Genomic DNA, 14,274 nt, shown 5'->3' with positions numbered 1-14,274 from the left:
AACCGGTTCGCGGCGGTCCCTGCGAACCGGTTGGTCGCTGAACCCGAAAGTAAGTAACTTCCGGGAACGGCGAAGGGTGCGCCCGCCCGCGGTCCTTACCCGGTTTTGACGAGTTCTGCGCTTCCACGCATGCGCATGACGCATACAGCGCCTGCGCGATCGTCCAGGAGCAGCTGGAGCATCGCGCAGACGCTAGTACGCATGCGTGCACCGCGCGCGTGCACAAGGACGCCACCAGCCCCGTTCCAACCGAACCGGTTGGAACAGGGCGAGAAACCCACCCCTGCCCCAGGCCCTTGCAGGATGTTAACTGAGGACCTCATGTGATCGCAACATGGGAAGAGGTGGGAATCCTAGGCAAGCGGGCCAGGGTGGGAGTTGCTGGCAGCGGAGGAGGGGCCGTGGGCAGGTGCTGTAGGAGGCAGAGTGGGTGCCAAGGGTAGGTGTACTATGGAGTGCTGGTGGGCAGTTGAAAAAGGGGCGAGAGCAACTTGCAACCTCCTGCCAGCTTTTCCCTCGACTTTGCTTGTGGGAAGCCAGGAGGGGTAGTTGGAAATGGTGGATCATGTGATTGCAGGATGTTACACAATTGTTGTAATTGTGAGCTGGTTGCCAAGCACCTAATTCACTTAACATTTGATTATGAGAACATTGCAACAGCTGCAGTTCGTGTTCAGTCACCCTGGTTCAAAGCCATCATAATTTTGAATGTCGCTAAGTGAGTGGTCATAACCCAACGATTACCTGTAATTCCATTCATGCTTTTTGCCTCTTCCAGGTAATCGATGCCTTCCACAAACAGAGGCATGGATCACCTCCAGACTTCTCGGGAAACGTCTGCAGCAGTGCGGATGTCCTCGCTTGTATCTTGTATTTGCTAAATCAGGGCTTTGTCCAGCGCCAAGAAAATTTCCCACAATTTTTACAATATGTATGTGTGGATAGTCCAACCCCAGCGGTGCCAAAGAACCAGCCTCAAGTAGTATTTCAGACTGTGCAAATCAAAAAAGTGCCCAGTATGCCTTGTATGGAGAAGAAACAGACATTTTCTACATTTAGATAAAATTGGTGTGGGTGTGTGACAAGCTAAGAAGGTAAGCCTAAAAGCTGTTCGTAAAAGCACTGGTTTGTGGTTAATACGGCTGTAGGGAGTGTCTTGTGTTTTGTCCTTCCTGCTGGTTTTCCACATGTAGAACTGAATGCTCCAACATTAAAAGCTGGGGGAAAAAACTGAACCAAGTGTTGCACAGAGACGTTTTCCAGTAATAATTTTTCCCCTCTTCCTGAAAAGAACTAGCTCTGTTCTTCCACTGCCTGGCTGCAGTTGGGGGACATGACCTCAGGAATAATTCAACACATATATTTTCTCTACAGCTTGAGCAAGGTGGCTCCATTCTAAAGCCAGACAGTTCAAAACATTCTCCCCCTCCACCACCCACCCATGTGTATCTGCCTATTTTCAGACTGCCACAGGACGTAGTTGAAACCTCCTTCTGATATACGATGGATGGTTGGTATCCATCCATCCTCTTTATAGAGTCATTAATGCATGACTCTTACTTTAAGGCAGGGGTGTCAAACTCAAGGCCCCAGAATTGTGCATCCGGCCTGCGGGATACTTAGATGTGGCCTGCGTGGCCGCCCTGGAAACAGCAAAGGACTGGTCCACGGTGCTTCTGCCAGCAAAAATGGGCCCCCGAGCTCTGTTTTCGGCTGCCACAGCCTCCTGCAACCCTCTGGCAGTCCTCCCGAGCTCTGTTTTTACTGCCAGAGATTGCAGGAGGCTGTGGCAGCTGAAAATGGAGCTCTGGAGCATATTTTCGCTGGCATAGTGCTTGGGCCACCATGGGTGCCCCTGACAGGAGTGACATTGAACTGGCCACACCCACTCTCGCCCCACGAGGTCAAACACAATTCTGATGCGGCCCTCAATGAAATCAAATTTGACACCCCTGCCTTAAGGCAGCAAACTTTTTCTATTTATTTGCAGTCCTTCTCTACTTTACAACACCGAGTGTGTTTTTGTAACCCATGTTCATTTACCTAGAAAAAACACTCTTCGGTCCTTAGTAAAGAATAAGCTTTTGGCATTTTTATTATCACCTGGGTTTCTTATTTAGACCCTTGCATCCCTGCCCAATAATAGTTGATAAAGATTGGGTGAAAGGAAGTTTTAGATCCAAGTAAAAAATGATGTACCTGTTCCATTTCCTTAACCTTGAAGTTAAGAAAATTATTCATTTTTTATTATTTTATTTGAGGCATACAATTTCAGATGATTTACCTACTTGCATTTTGCACATTATGAGCAAGTAGTTGCTTATTTCACTATGGCAACTGATTGGTTGGGGACTCTTTATTTTCCCCCCTATAGCAGTAGATTGCTTGAGATGTAAAAATGAGAAATGCAAGTTCCTGCTCAGCAATATTTCTGATGCTAACATTTCCATGGTTTATATTTTGAGCTACCTAGTTACCTAACGCAGCTGCCTTCCACTTCAATTCTTTTCTATATCTTATCCAAAATCTTGGAAGAGCATCAATTGCCAAATTCCAAATAAAGACAAATTTGGCAATATACAGAATGTGGCTTTTTGAATTACAGCCAGAATTGTGCATGAAATAGCATAAACTAGTGGCTCTGGCTCACAAACCCAACAGCCCCACTCCCACCTTCAATAAATTAAAAACAATAGGATCTGCTTTACTTTGTATGCTCTGGGAAACCTTTTGCACATATTCCCATTTTCCACAATCACAGAATAGAAAGAGAATTCTTTAGTTGGTAGAAGAACTGTAAGTATTTAACATTTATGAAAAGCAACTTTTAGCTGTGCATATATGGTTAATTCTTTTATGGCCAACAGACCTTTTTCATTTTGTATCTTCCCACTCAAGTTGTTCTTTTCTTGACATACTTTTCTTTCCTTTGCAAATATTTTTTAGTAATATGCAGTTCCACCACAGAATAGGATTGGGCTAAGAGGAAGCAAAAAGGGACTACAGGTGATTGAATTGGAGAGTATGATGATTTAGTGTAAAAGACCAAACCTCTGGCCTTGGTGACCAACCCAGATTGGATCCTGCAACATTATTATATTTGCCTTCATTTGTAATGCAAAATCCTCCAGGATTTAATTTTAAAAAGAAAATACTGTAGGCTTTCCTTCAAAACATTTCCTACCTCCCTTGCCACACAAATCATATTCTGTGTGCAAGGGGTGAAATTTAAATATCAGATATGTGTTTTAATTACCTTGTATTTTTACATCAATAAAGATAGCAGAAATAGGCTGCATTTTTCCCCAAGAAGGACTGCATTCATTTGGCAACAGAATCATAATTGTGCAGGCAATGTGCAATCAAAAGATTGGAACATCCTGCTCCATCCTTCTTTCTTCCCTTTCTCTCTTTCTCTCCTCCCTGCCCAGATAGATAGACTGCTATCCCAACAGTTTGAGGACAGTCAATTATGAAAGGAGGCGAATATATCTCCATAGTCACCGATTGTCTACAATTGATGCAATGATTTCATTATGCTTTTCACTATTGTGCAAAACTTAAGATTATTATTATTCATGAAAGTTATACGCTGATTCCTAGTGATGCTCGATGATTTTATAGAGCTACAATTGTATGTAAGCCTGAATCTACTGAGCTTCATAAAAAGGTTTTTCTTTAGCTCTTAAGAGTCCATTCAAAAATGTTGAATTGTAATTTTAAAGGTAAAGAATATTCATTAAAACATGGGAAGCAGCCACATTAATTGTAATTCTTATCCTGATCTTGCCATGTCTTGGCAAAGAGTTCAAGACTAAATGCCCTCAAAAAGATCATGTCATCTTGGTTCATAAACAAGCAGACAAGGAAATATAATGGGGTAAATATAGTCATTCACTTCTGTCAAGAGCTGCTAGGATAACTGGCCATATTTTTACTGTGTTCCCAGTCAATGAATAGGGATGCCAACATAGGCACAGTAGGTGGACAGTAGAGTTGCTTAACTGCACACAAAAGACCTGAAGCTGCCAGTTGAATTGTGCTGTTTTCTTCTGGTTGACACCCCCACCCCTTTCATGTCTGTTTCTTAAGTTCACCATACTTTTAAAGATTATTTCAGGTGGGGCGAGGGAGCCTCAAGTATTCAAGCCAATCCAAAACTAAGAACCTCTTAACTTGTGAAATCCTTTGACTGGTGCTTTGCGCCTCTAAATCACAAAGAAGATGCAATTCCAAGCAGAATAAAATCAAGTTGATGCTCTCAGTCACAATGGTACCAGCATTAATTTATTAAAATTAATCCAGAAAGCAACCTTACATTAACAAAAATAGAATCTTGTAAAAAATGGGATTTACCCACCATCCCTGCTCTCCTAACCACGAGCAGCTGCATTCGCCAGGCAGGCGCAATACCACAGTTTAGGTCTCTTAAGTTCGGTAGGACACACTTTCAAGGCAGGGGACGTTGGTTTGGCAGTTCTAGTGACACAAGCTCCAGGAAGGTAGAGGTCCTGGCCTTCGGAGCCTGCATGATTTAGGGATAAGAGAATGGATGGGGACATTTGTGAATCCAGTTAGGGAAGGAAAGGAGGCACTAGTAGCTGCCTTCTGACACTTACTGTGTTTTTCCAAACTTGCTTGTTCGATCTCCCCTGATCAATCTAAGCATTTCTAAAGGTCTGTGACTATCCCCCACACCCCTGCATATCCTTGCACCTGACCTTGCCAGTGGATCTCATACTTGCCAGCTTCATCAGTCTACCAGTGCCACAGATCTATTACAACAACACAGCAAAGGTGGAACTGGATACAACTTGTGGATGTAGTAACTACCCTGAGACCTGTCCAGGCAAAGTGCTGATCTGGGGAAAGGGGGAAGGGAGCACTCTTACTGGCTACAAATGGAGTGTGTTTGATTCATAAGCCGGTTCCATCACACGAGAGCACCTTTTTCTTCGTCTGAATAGAGGTGGGAGGGGCCCAGCTTGCCCCACCACTTCCATGAGCTTTAGATATTAGTACTTGACCTTACCTATACAGCAGGGCACAGCAGTGTGGTACAGGCAAAGAAAACAAATATGCAACATTTACGCAGAGCTAAAATACTTCTGGGGAGAAAATGGCCTAATCTCCTCCCTCGAGATACATTTCCTTACTCTGAAGAAGGACTTAAGCCTCCCTGCCCCATTCCCTCTTCCCCTCCCCAATACTGCTTAGCAAAGGTTTTTCTCCTCTATTTTATTGAAAGGGTGTTCATTCAGAATCTATTCTACGATTCTTCCCTTTACTTGGCTGGAAAAAGAATACTCTTGCCTGATGGTTCATGGCACAGGCTGGACCATTTTCTCCTTGCAGCTTTGTGCCATCTCTTTCTGTTGTGCTCACAGCTGATGAATGGAGGAAAGAGTTCCTCTAGCTGCTTCCTTGAAAACAGTTTGAGCAAGGGAAGTACAACACAAAATGGCTCGTATACCACCTCCTGTTAAGCAGCCTCTGGAGCAGATGCAGAAATCATGCTCGTCTTCAGTTGTCAACCCCTTAGTCTTGTGTTAGATACTCTGCTCTACACATTCCGATTGTGTGAGAAGTCAAGCGATGCCAGCTCCACTCCAAATAAGAGGAGAGACAGGGAAAAGTGGCTTCATGTTAAAAAGAAACTGCAAGATGCCGTAGCCCTCGGTGAATTCTGAGACAGAGGACTGCCAATTGGCACTTGTGGGCAGAGGTCAACTGGTCCAGGACATTTTTGGGCAAGCCTGGCTAAGCAATTCTAGGAAAAGGGTCTTAACACACATTTTTCCCCATTAGAGATTTACAAGGTAGCAGCAAGTTAAAAGAAGACCTGCCTTCCCATTTCTTGCCCAAGCCAGCTAGACAAGGCATGGAAAGGAACTCTGTCCCACCTTCCACAAGCAACTTGGGAAGCTAGTCAACCCTGCTCAGCCTCTTTCATTCCTGATGTCACCTGAACAGAGAAGACAGGCCTGATATTCTAGTCTCAAGAGTCTGTGGTGAAAAGCCATTTCTCTCTTGTGTTTTTGTGTGTGCACCTGTCTTCCTTCCCTTTCCTACAACCCAAGTTCACGTTAAACTAAAAAACTCATGGGTGAGACATAAAGCAAATCGGGATGCTCCCTGCACGGAACAAATGGAGCAAGTAGAGCCCTTGACAGAGTCGGCTCTGTATGGGCAGTCAGTCTTCAGAAGCAAAGGAATGCTCCTCCTCCTCCTGGTCTATCTGGCAGAGCCCGGACTCTTCCATACGGCTTGTTTCATATCAAACACTCTTTGAGTAGCCAAAGATGCCAATTGGAAAATGTTTGACGTGCGTTGGCCACTGTGCAGCCAGCTGGAAAAACTTCACATCATTCCACTCCACACCATCAATACAAACTGTAAGAAAGATGACAGACCACGATCATTCTAGGAGCGGTAAAGGCAGGATAAATATCTAGGTCAAACTCTGGGGCATGTGTGAAGGGAGAAAAGAGCCATATTATATAAACACACTGCATGATGGTGCTGGTGAAGGATTTCAATCCGAGCTTTTTTGTGAAGTATCTTCCTCAAACTGAGAGATAGATATATGGAGACTGGAATCCATCTGGAGGTCACCAGATTGGGGAAACCAGGGGAAAAAACTTGGCAGAGCCACATGGAGACCTGTTCTCTGACCTTGTCAAGTAGAAGGAGAACTCTGCCATGATAGGTCCCAATCTGGAAAACTTTGAGCTGACCCACTTACCACGCAACATGGTGTTTTGATGCTTGGCTGTGCAGATCAAGCGGGTGATCCCTTCGATCACTTGGCTTTTGGGTTCCAAATCCTTCTCCTTAGGTTTCTTGCTCAGGAACATCACTGCCAAGAAAAGATGATGACTCAACAGAGCTGCCGAATTTTTCGGAGTATAAGACGCACCTTTTCCCCTCAAAAAAAAAAAAAAGGCTGAAAATCTGAGTCTTATACACTGAATGCAGCATTTTTTGCCTCCCAAAACCCCACCCCCTTCACCAAAATGGCCGTGCAGAGCCTGTAGAAGGCTTTCAGAGAGCTCCTGGGGGCCAGAGAGGGCAGAAATGAGTGAAAAGCAGGCCATTTTTTGCTCAATTTTGCCCCCCCAGCCCCCAGCAGTAATTTAATTTAATTAATTTAATTTAATTTATTAGATTTATAGGCTGCCCAATCCCGGAGGACTCCGAGCGGCTTACACAGAACAAGAAAAGAAAAACAAAAATAAAAATTTAAAAATTCTCCAACACGCATACGTTCAGATTGGGGCTGGACCCCTACATAATAAGGTCAACAGCCCCAGGCCTGCCGGAACAGCCAGGGTTTAACAGTTTTTCTGAAGGCCATGAGGGTGGGTGAGGTCCGGACCTCTGGGGGTAGCTGATTCCACAGGGTCGGAGCAGCCACAGAGAAGACCCTCCTCCGAGGCCCTGCCAGCCGACACTGTCCGGCTGACGGCGCCCTAAGGTGGCCCACCCTGTGGGATCTTATTGGCCATTGGGAGGTATGTGGCAGTAGGCGGTCTCGCAAATACGCTGGTCCTGAGCCATGTAGGGCTTTAAAGGTAATGACCAACCTTGAATTGCGTTCGGAGACCAATTGGCAGCCAGTGCAGCTCGCGGACGATAGGTGTGATATGGGTGTATGTTGGTACACCCAATATCGCTCGCACGGCTGCATTCTGGACTAGCTGTAGTCTCCGAACGCTTTTCAGGGGTAGCCCCATGTAGAGCGCATTGCAATAATCCAGCCTTGAGGTGACAAGGGCGTGAGTGACTGTTTGAAGTGCATCCCGATCCAAGTAGGGCCGCAATTGATGCACCAGGCGAACCTGGGCAAAGGCCCCCCTGGTCACAGCCGACAAGTGGTGTTCCAGTGTCAGCTGTGAATCCAGGAGGACCCCCAAATTGCGGCTTTCTAAAGGCTATGCATGCAAGTTTTTTTGACAAAAACGGGCCCATATTCTTGAAAAACAAGCTGTTTTTTGCTCGTTTTGGGGGGAGCACCTCCCAGGAGCACTCTGCAAGCCCCCTAAAGGCTATTAATGCCTTTGGGGGGGGGAAATGGGCCAATTTTCCCGAAAAACAGACCATTTTGGGGAGGTTTGCAGAATACAAAAACTTCGCCTCTTCAAAACCTTGGTGCATCTTATACTCTGAAAAATACGGTAAGTCCAAACATAGTTAGTAATTTAGTAATTTAATAAATTTATATGCCACCCAATCCCATAGGACTCCGGGATTGTTAAACCACTAATGGGCAAAGTAGCTAATCCCTGAGTCTACGTCCAACCACAAACATTTTTTGTTTATGAATTATGTTAATTTATACCCATAGGGCACTCAGTGTGACTAAAGGCAAACAATGTGAGACAACCCGAGGGGGGGGGGGGAAATGTTCCTTAGGTGATTTGGTTACCTTTTTTGTTTTTTTCCTTGGTGACCACAGTCATGGCCATGGTGTTAGGTGGGGTGAGCTCTCCTGGACTAGGGATGCGGCTGACCTGCAGGGAGCGGAAGTTGCTTTTCAGGGTGTTCTTGATGCCTATTTCCCGCTTTTCAGCCTCTTTTCTCTTCTCTGTCCCCTGGGCTGTCCAGTAGTCCACCTGCAGACCCATCACCTCCACACCAGGGCTCAAATTGCTGAAAGAAAAGAAAAAGAAAACCCATCTGAATGAAGTTGTGCCCTCCGCAGGAATAGATGGCACTGAACCACTCCAGCCTATAATAGAAGAAGAGATCAACATGCTATCATTTAGCTAAATTCTGAGGTGTTCTGATCTCTCATGCGCTGTTAATGTTGCTTTTTCACTTTTATTGGACAGTGTTTTTCTGTTGAGCAAAAAGGCTGCTATTCGTGTACCTTTATAAATCAAATGACTTGCCCCCATTTATTCAAGTCATTGTTTTACAGTCCAGTGTCACTGTAAAGTCTTTGACATGATCACATGCCTTTAATGGTCTCCAGTCGTTCAATAGTTGAATTTTCTTGATAGATATTCTTTTCTCATGGAGCCACATTCCTGTGCCAATATTGTTACGGTCCCCAAACAAAGAATTCTGGCAATACCTCCAGCATTTCTACAGTAAGAATCAACTCACTGGATAAGTACATTCTTTTGCTCATCTGTTCCTGTCATGACTCCTTGAAATCATTCAATCTTCTCAGGAGAACTGAATTAGCTCAGAGGTGCAAAACATGGGCTCATATCCTTTTGAAATCTCTTGAGCCTCCTTAAGAATGGTGGAATTGAGTTTGCTCTTCTCCTCTGTCCTTCCCTCACCCCCCACCCCGTTTATGCTGGGGGTGGTGGTGTTCCAAGAAAGATTATGGAGTGCAATGGTGCTTTAAGCATTGTAAAGGCTAACACCTCTTTATGCCCTCACCAAAATGGGAATCTGGTAGTGTAACACTACACAAGCCCTGGGGCAGTCTGCTAGCCAAAGTAATCACGCCAACCTAAACATGTTAAACGCAAGGCCTCTATCCAGTTAATATTATCACAAAACACCCATAAGTAAATTGATAAGTGCTTACCCGGTTCCTGAGAGCCCACTGCTGACAGAGGGAGAGGGCGGAGGGGTTCCTATAGCTTCCTTGGTATAAGGGATCCCTCCACCAGATGGAGACGATGAGCTCAGCAGTGAGGTGGAGCAGATGGTAGCATCATCAGAATCAACTAGGGAAAATTGTGAGAAAGCACCTGATTATATGTCTTGTTTGTCCAGAGCACTTGCTTGGGGAGGGGGCGGGGGGGACGGCGACGTGGCTGTCTGGAATGAAGTGCAAAAGGAGATTTCTATCTGCTATCAGAACTGGGCTGTTTCCATACGGCTTGCCCTTCCGAACTTACCAAGGTAGTTACTATGGAAGGAACAAGGAAAGGACAGAGGCACTAGCTGGATTTGCACACAAGATACATCACAATGTGATTTCAGCTTAGTCCATTGTGTCAACCCAACCACTGTGGTTTGAAAACAGTTTTTCAACAGTTATGTGGGTAAGTTTCCCAGACAATTCAGCAAAAGAAACCATGGCATGGGGTTGGCAGTTTGCTTTTCCCCACATTGGAACCAAAACAGCCTTGTGTCTTGAGACTCCTGATTGCCCTGCTGTCTACTAGCTAGCTTGAAGCATTTTCTGTAGTTTCAGTACATAGGACTCCAGTGAATCTCTTCCTGCTTGAAACCCCCACCCCCACCCAAATATTCTTCCACTTTCTATGCTTCGTTTTCAGTCTTTTTTTCTGTCTGGTCTATCAAGATACGAACTACTGAATGCGCTATTATTATTAGACATGATTGATGTACATGATTTATTTTATGCTTAATTACACTTGGTATTTTCCAAATGAACTGTAATTGAATTCATGCAACTGGGCACATTTGATATAGTGATATTTATATTTGAACAAGTATTTTCAGCACAATATCTTGGTAAAAAATGTGCTGCACAGATAAATTGGCTGCACCTCTGCCCTAGAGCCACAATAGCTACCAAGTGTTATTATTTGATTCCTATTCCATTATCAGAAAGAAGGGAGGGAGAATGCAGGGAGAGGCATTTAATTTTACTCGGTAACAATACACACTTGCTCTTTTCGGTCTTCTCAAAGACAAATGTCAAAACAACACTTTTTCTCCCATAGTACGACACCTCTTCTCTTGATCTATACTTCACACAAGTCACAAGACAATCTCTTTTAAAACAAAAACTGTAGTCTCTGTAATGGCAACCTGGAATTCCATTGTATTTTAAGGAGTCGAGCGACATGTTTTGATTTCTTATTAAGAAAAGTTTAAAAGTTTAGAGCTCATTTTGAGCTAACCTATTTGCTTTACACTCCTGCTGAATAAAGCAGTGGGGGAGCGTCTTCATATGACTGCAAAGCTTTCCTTATCTATGAAAATTCCAGACTCCTCAATTTGAAATCTTAATGGCATCAGGAAAATGTTGAAAAGGAAGCTGTTTCTGCATGCAGTAACTAGGTGTGGATGAACGCTTCTCTTGGAGGGCATTTGATGTTCAGGTGTTGGCTTGAACACCCAAAAATAAGATAGAGGAACACCAGCCTATCTACATTTCTCTCCCCAACCTCCTTGTCTATCCTCAGTGTTACATGATGGGTTTAGTAAGGAAGGAGAGATGTAATCAGTCATCTGAAGACTGTAGCTTTCGGCAGACTCAAAAAACAAATGAAACAACAGATGCAGCCATAACAACTCCCCTCCAGACCTCCGGGCTAAATGGATGGTGGTTGAGGAGTGAGATTGACAGAATGTGAGGACAAAGGGAGAAGGGTCCCAACTCTCCTCAATTTGAAATCTTAATGGCATCAGGAAAACTTTGAAAAGGACAAGTGGGCTTAAAGAGGAGAGTCCCAAATTTCAATAGAATCAAAGATGAGAAATGCCATGATTCTACTGAAGTATGATCAGGTCTGGATTCATTTTGCATGCTGGTTTTTGTTGTCCTCAAAAGCCTCAGCCTCACTGATGTGCAAAACCAGGAGAGGTTATAGTTGAGGCAGGTTGCCACAGCATGACTTCATCTCTCCGGCCCATAACTACCCCACGTTTTCCCTGGTCTGCAGGGGCACAAAACAGGAGTAAAAACAGAGCAAGGCTGCTGCCTCAAGGACCCAACTGTTACCACCAACCGTGCCCATCTCTCACCTGAAGTGCTGAAGGACTGCTCCACAAGTCCCACTTTCACCACCTGTGTGGGAGGAAAAATTGCTCAAAGCCAAGAAATTGCAACAGGCAATATTCCACCACCCTGACAGAGAGATCTGGGAGGGTGTGTTTACGGAGATCCACAGTGTGGGGTTCAAAAAGTCACAGAAACTGTCTGGTTTGTTTGTTTTTAATGTGCACCGCAGATGGAAATTTAATTGCTCCATTGTGTCTGCCATCTTGACTTTTTTGGCCACACCCTGAGAACCTCCCGGATGGGCCCACCCACACCTTCACAGCAACAATTTAAAAAAAACAACTTGCAACAGACCACTTCATGCAAGGCATATACACTCAATTTCTCCCGCAGGCATCTCTCCAGAAGCAAAGAAAACGGCTGGGGAATTCTGGAAGTTGAAGTCCACACATTTTAAAGTTCCCAAGGTTGGAAAACTGCTCTAACAATTACTGGCCAATGCACTCCAACGCACTTACCCCAACAAACGGCACAAATTTCTGGCAGGAATCCTCATCCGGGCTGTAAAAACGGAACAGAGGCAATTACAAATAGCAAGCCCCTGCAGAGTTCTCTACCTGCAAAGGCCACCTGTGAAGTGGAGCTCACCCAAAGCTTTGCCTCCCATCGTCCTTCGCTGGTCACGTTACCAACCGCTGTCAAATAGCTCTGGCCCCTCCCCTTGCAGTGCCGTTGGACACAAGCAGAAAGGGCAGCTCTGGGAGAAATGGACTGACTCCAGGACTTGGCCAGGCAACCCCAGCAAAAGCCTGATGTAATAAACAAGCAGCTATCGCAGAGGCAAGCAATGGTGTCTCTTTCTTGGGAAGGTGGAAGGAAGCGGGATGGTTCCCTCGCTCTCACGTAGCATAGCAAACTCCGCCCTCCCTCCCTCCCCGGCACAACCCCAATGCTGAGCACAGGATCACAGTGCGCGGGAAAGATGGGAAGGCAAAGGGACAAACGCAGAAGAGACTCGAGAGGAAGGCAGACAGGCCAGCTTCCTTCTCTGCAACTTCCACAGGCGGGAGTTCTCACATGCAACCAGGGACAGCCAGCAGCCTGGCCTCAGGCAAAGACAGGCAGGGAAGCACTCATTCTGTTCCTAGACAAAGAGATGAGACGGATGGACACAGAAGAGAAAGGCAACACTGCAGCAAGCCACAGTCCAATACCTGATATAAAAATCAAAATAGAGGCTTCTTTTCCTTGAATGCCAAAAACCAAGAAGAGGGACAGGAGTCAGCACCCCTTGAATACAAGCCGTTAGACACTGGCGCTGGGAGACAACACACAGTGCCTATCTCACTTGGCAAGGCTGAGCCATCAGTGCTATATTGTACTCAATGTGTGGAAGGGAGAGAAGAAAGGCCCAGTGCCTCATGGCCCTTGAATGAGTGGTTAGAGAGTGGTTACATTTAGAATAGAATAACAGAGTTGGAAGGGACCTTGGAGGTCTTCTAGTCCAACCCTCTGCCTAGGTAGGAAGCCCTACACCACTTCAGACAAATGGTTATCCAACATCTTCTTAAAAACATCCAGTGTTGGAGCATTCACAACTTCTGGTGGCAAGTTGTTCCACTGATTAATTGTTCTAACTGTCAGGAAATGTCTCCTTAGTTCTAAGTTGCTTCTCTCCTTGATTAGTTTCTTGTCCTACCCTCAGGTGCCTTGGAGAATAGCTTGACTCCCTCTTCTTTGTGGCAACCCCTGCGATATTGGTACACTGCTATCATGTCTCCCCTAGTCTTTCTTTTCATTAAACTAGACATATCCAGTTCTAGCAACCGTTCTTTATATGTTTTAGCCTCCAGTCCCCTAATCACCTTTGTTGCTCTTCTCTGCACTCTTTCTAGCGTCTCCACATCTTTTTTACATTGTGGCGACCAAAACTGAATACAGTATTCCAAGTGTGGCCTTACCAAGGCATTATAAAGTGGTATTAACACTTCACGTGATCTTGATTCTATCCCTCTGTTTATGTAGCCTAGAACTGTGTTGGCTTTTTTGTCAGCTGCTGCACACTGCTGGCTCATATTTAAATGGTTGTCCACTAGGACTCCAAGATCCCTCTCACAGTTACTACTATTGAGCAAGGTACCACCTATACTGTACCTGTGCATCTCGTTTTTCTTGCCTAAATGTAGAACCTTACTCTTTTCACCATTGAATTTCATTTTGTTAGATAGAGCCCAATATTCAAGTTTGTCAAGATCCTTCTGTATCTTAAGCGTATCTTCTGGAGTGTTGGCTATTCCTGCTAGCTTGGTGTCATCTGCAAATTTGATGAGTTCCCCATTTATCCCCATGTCCAAATCATTGATGAAGATGTTGAAGATGTTGAAGAGTACTGGGCCTAAAACAGAGCCTTGGGGTACTCCACTGCATACTTCCCTAGGCCACCCTTCCAAGGTGTTCCTGGTTAGCTTTCAGCAAAAGACAACTAAAATTCCACAAAGAGGATCAGGAAGATTTCAAATGTTTTCAACAATTTCCCACTTAACATACTTACCGGGCTTCGCATTATTGATGTTGCAGGTGCTCACAACATGTCTCAGAGAAAGAGGGAGCTG

General features: G+C 44.9%; 2 protein-coding genes across 7 annotated transcripts in view; one reads left to right on the top strand and one right to left on the bottom strand.

The window, feature by feature from the left end:
• LOC106547728 (cullin-9) overlaps window positions 1-3,696 on the top strand; it is a 33,175-nt gene extending 29,479 nt beyond the window's left edge. For 2 of the 3 annotated variants that reach the window (XM_087717648.1, XM_087717647.1), the window contains exon 30: window positions 779-3,696. In XM_087717648.1, the coding sequence (XP_087573774.1) occupies window positions 779-1,063 (285 nt within the window). In that variant the 3' untranslated portion in view covers window positions 1,064-3,696. The remainder of the gene's footprint in view (window positions 1-778) is intronic. The other variant, XM_087717649.1, reaches the window with a different exon arrangement.
• Window positions 3,697-4,265: 569 nt separating this feature from the next.
• Window positions 4,266-14,274, bottom strand: part of LOC106547720 (phosphofurin acidic cluster sorting protein 2) — a 172,226-nt gene continuing 162,217 nt past the window's right edge. For 3 of the 4 annotated variants that reach the window (XM_087717650.1, XM_087717652.1, XM_087717653.1), the window contains 7 exons: window positions 12,877-12,909; window positions 12,181-12,223; window positions 11,686-11,728; window positions 9,548-9,689; window positions 8,429-8,652; window positions 6,746-6,859; window positions 4,266-6,393 (listed from right to left, as the gene is read on the bottom strand). In XM_087717650.1, the coding sequence (XP_087573776.1) occupies window positions 6,278-6,393; window positions 6,746-6,859; window positions 8,429-8,652; window positions 9,548-9,689; window positions 11,686-11,728; window positions 12,181-12,223; window positions 12,877-12,909 (715 nt within the window). In that variant the 3' untranslated portion in view covers window positions 4,266-6,277. The remainder of the gene's footprint in view (window positions 6,394-6,745; window positions 6,860-8,428; window positions 8,653-9,547; window positions 9,690-11,685; window positions 11,729-12,180; window positions 12,224-12,876; window positions 12,910-14,274) is intronic. The other variant, XM_087717651.1, reaches the window with a different exon arrangement.

The sequence above is a fragment of the Thamnophis sirtalis genome, unplaced genomic scaffold, assembly GCF_051295495.1.
Source record: "Thamnophis sirtalis isolate CommonGarterSnake01/CBP01778 unplaced genomic scaffold, rThaSir2_p1.2 scaffold_6, whole genome shotgun sequence".
NCBI classification, from domain to species: Eukaryota; Metazoa; Chordata; class Lepidosauria; order Squamata; family Natricidae; genus Thamnophis; species Thamnophis sirtalis.
The sequence above is the reverse complement of the archived record's forward strand: the minus strand, read 5'-3'. Positions and strand labels throughout refer to the sequence as shown.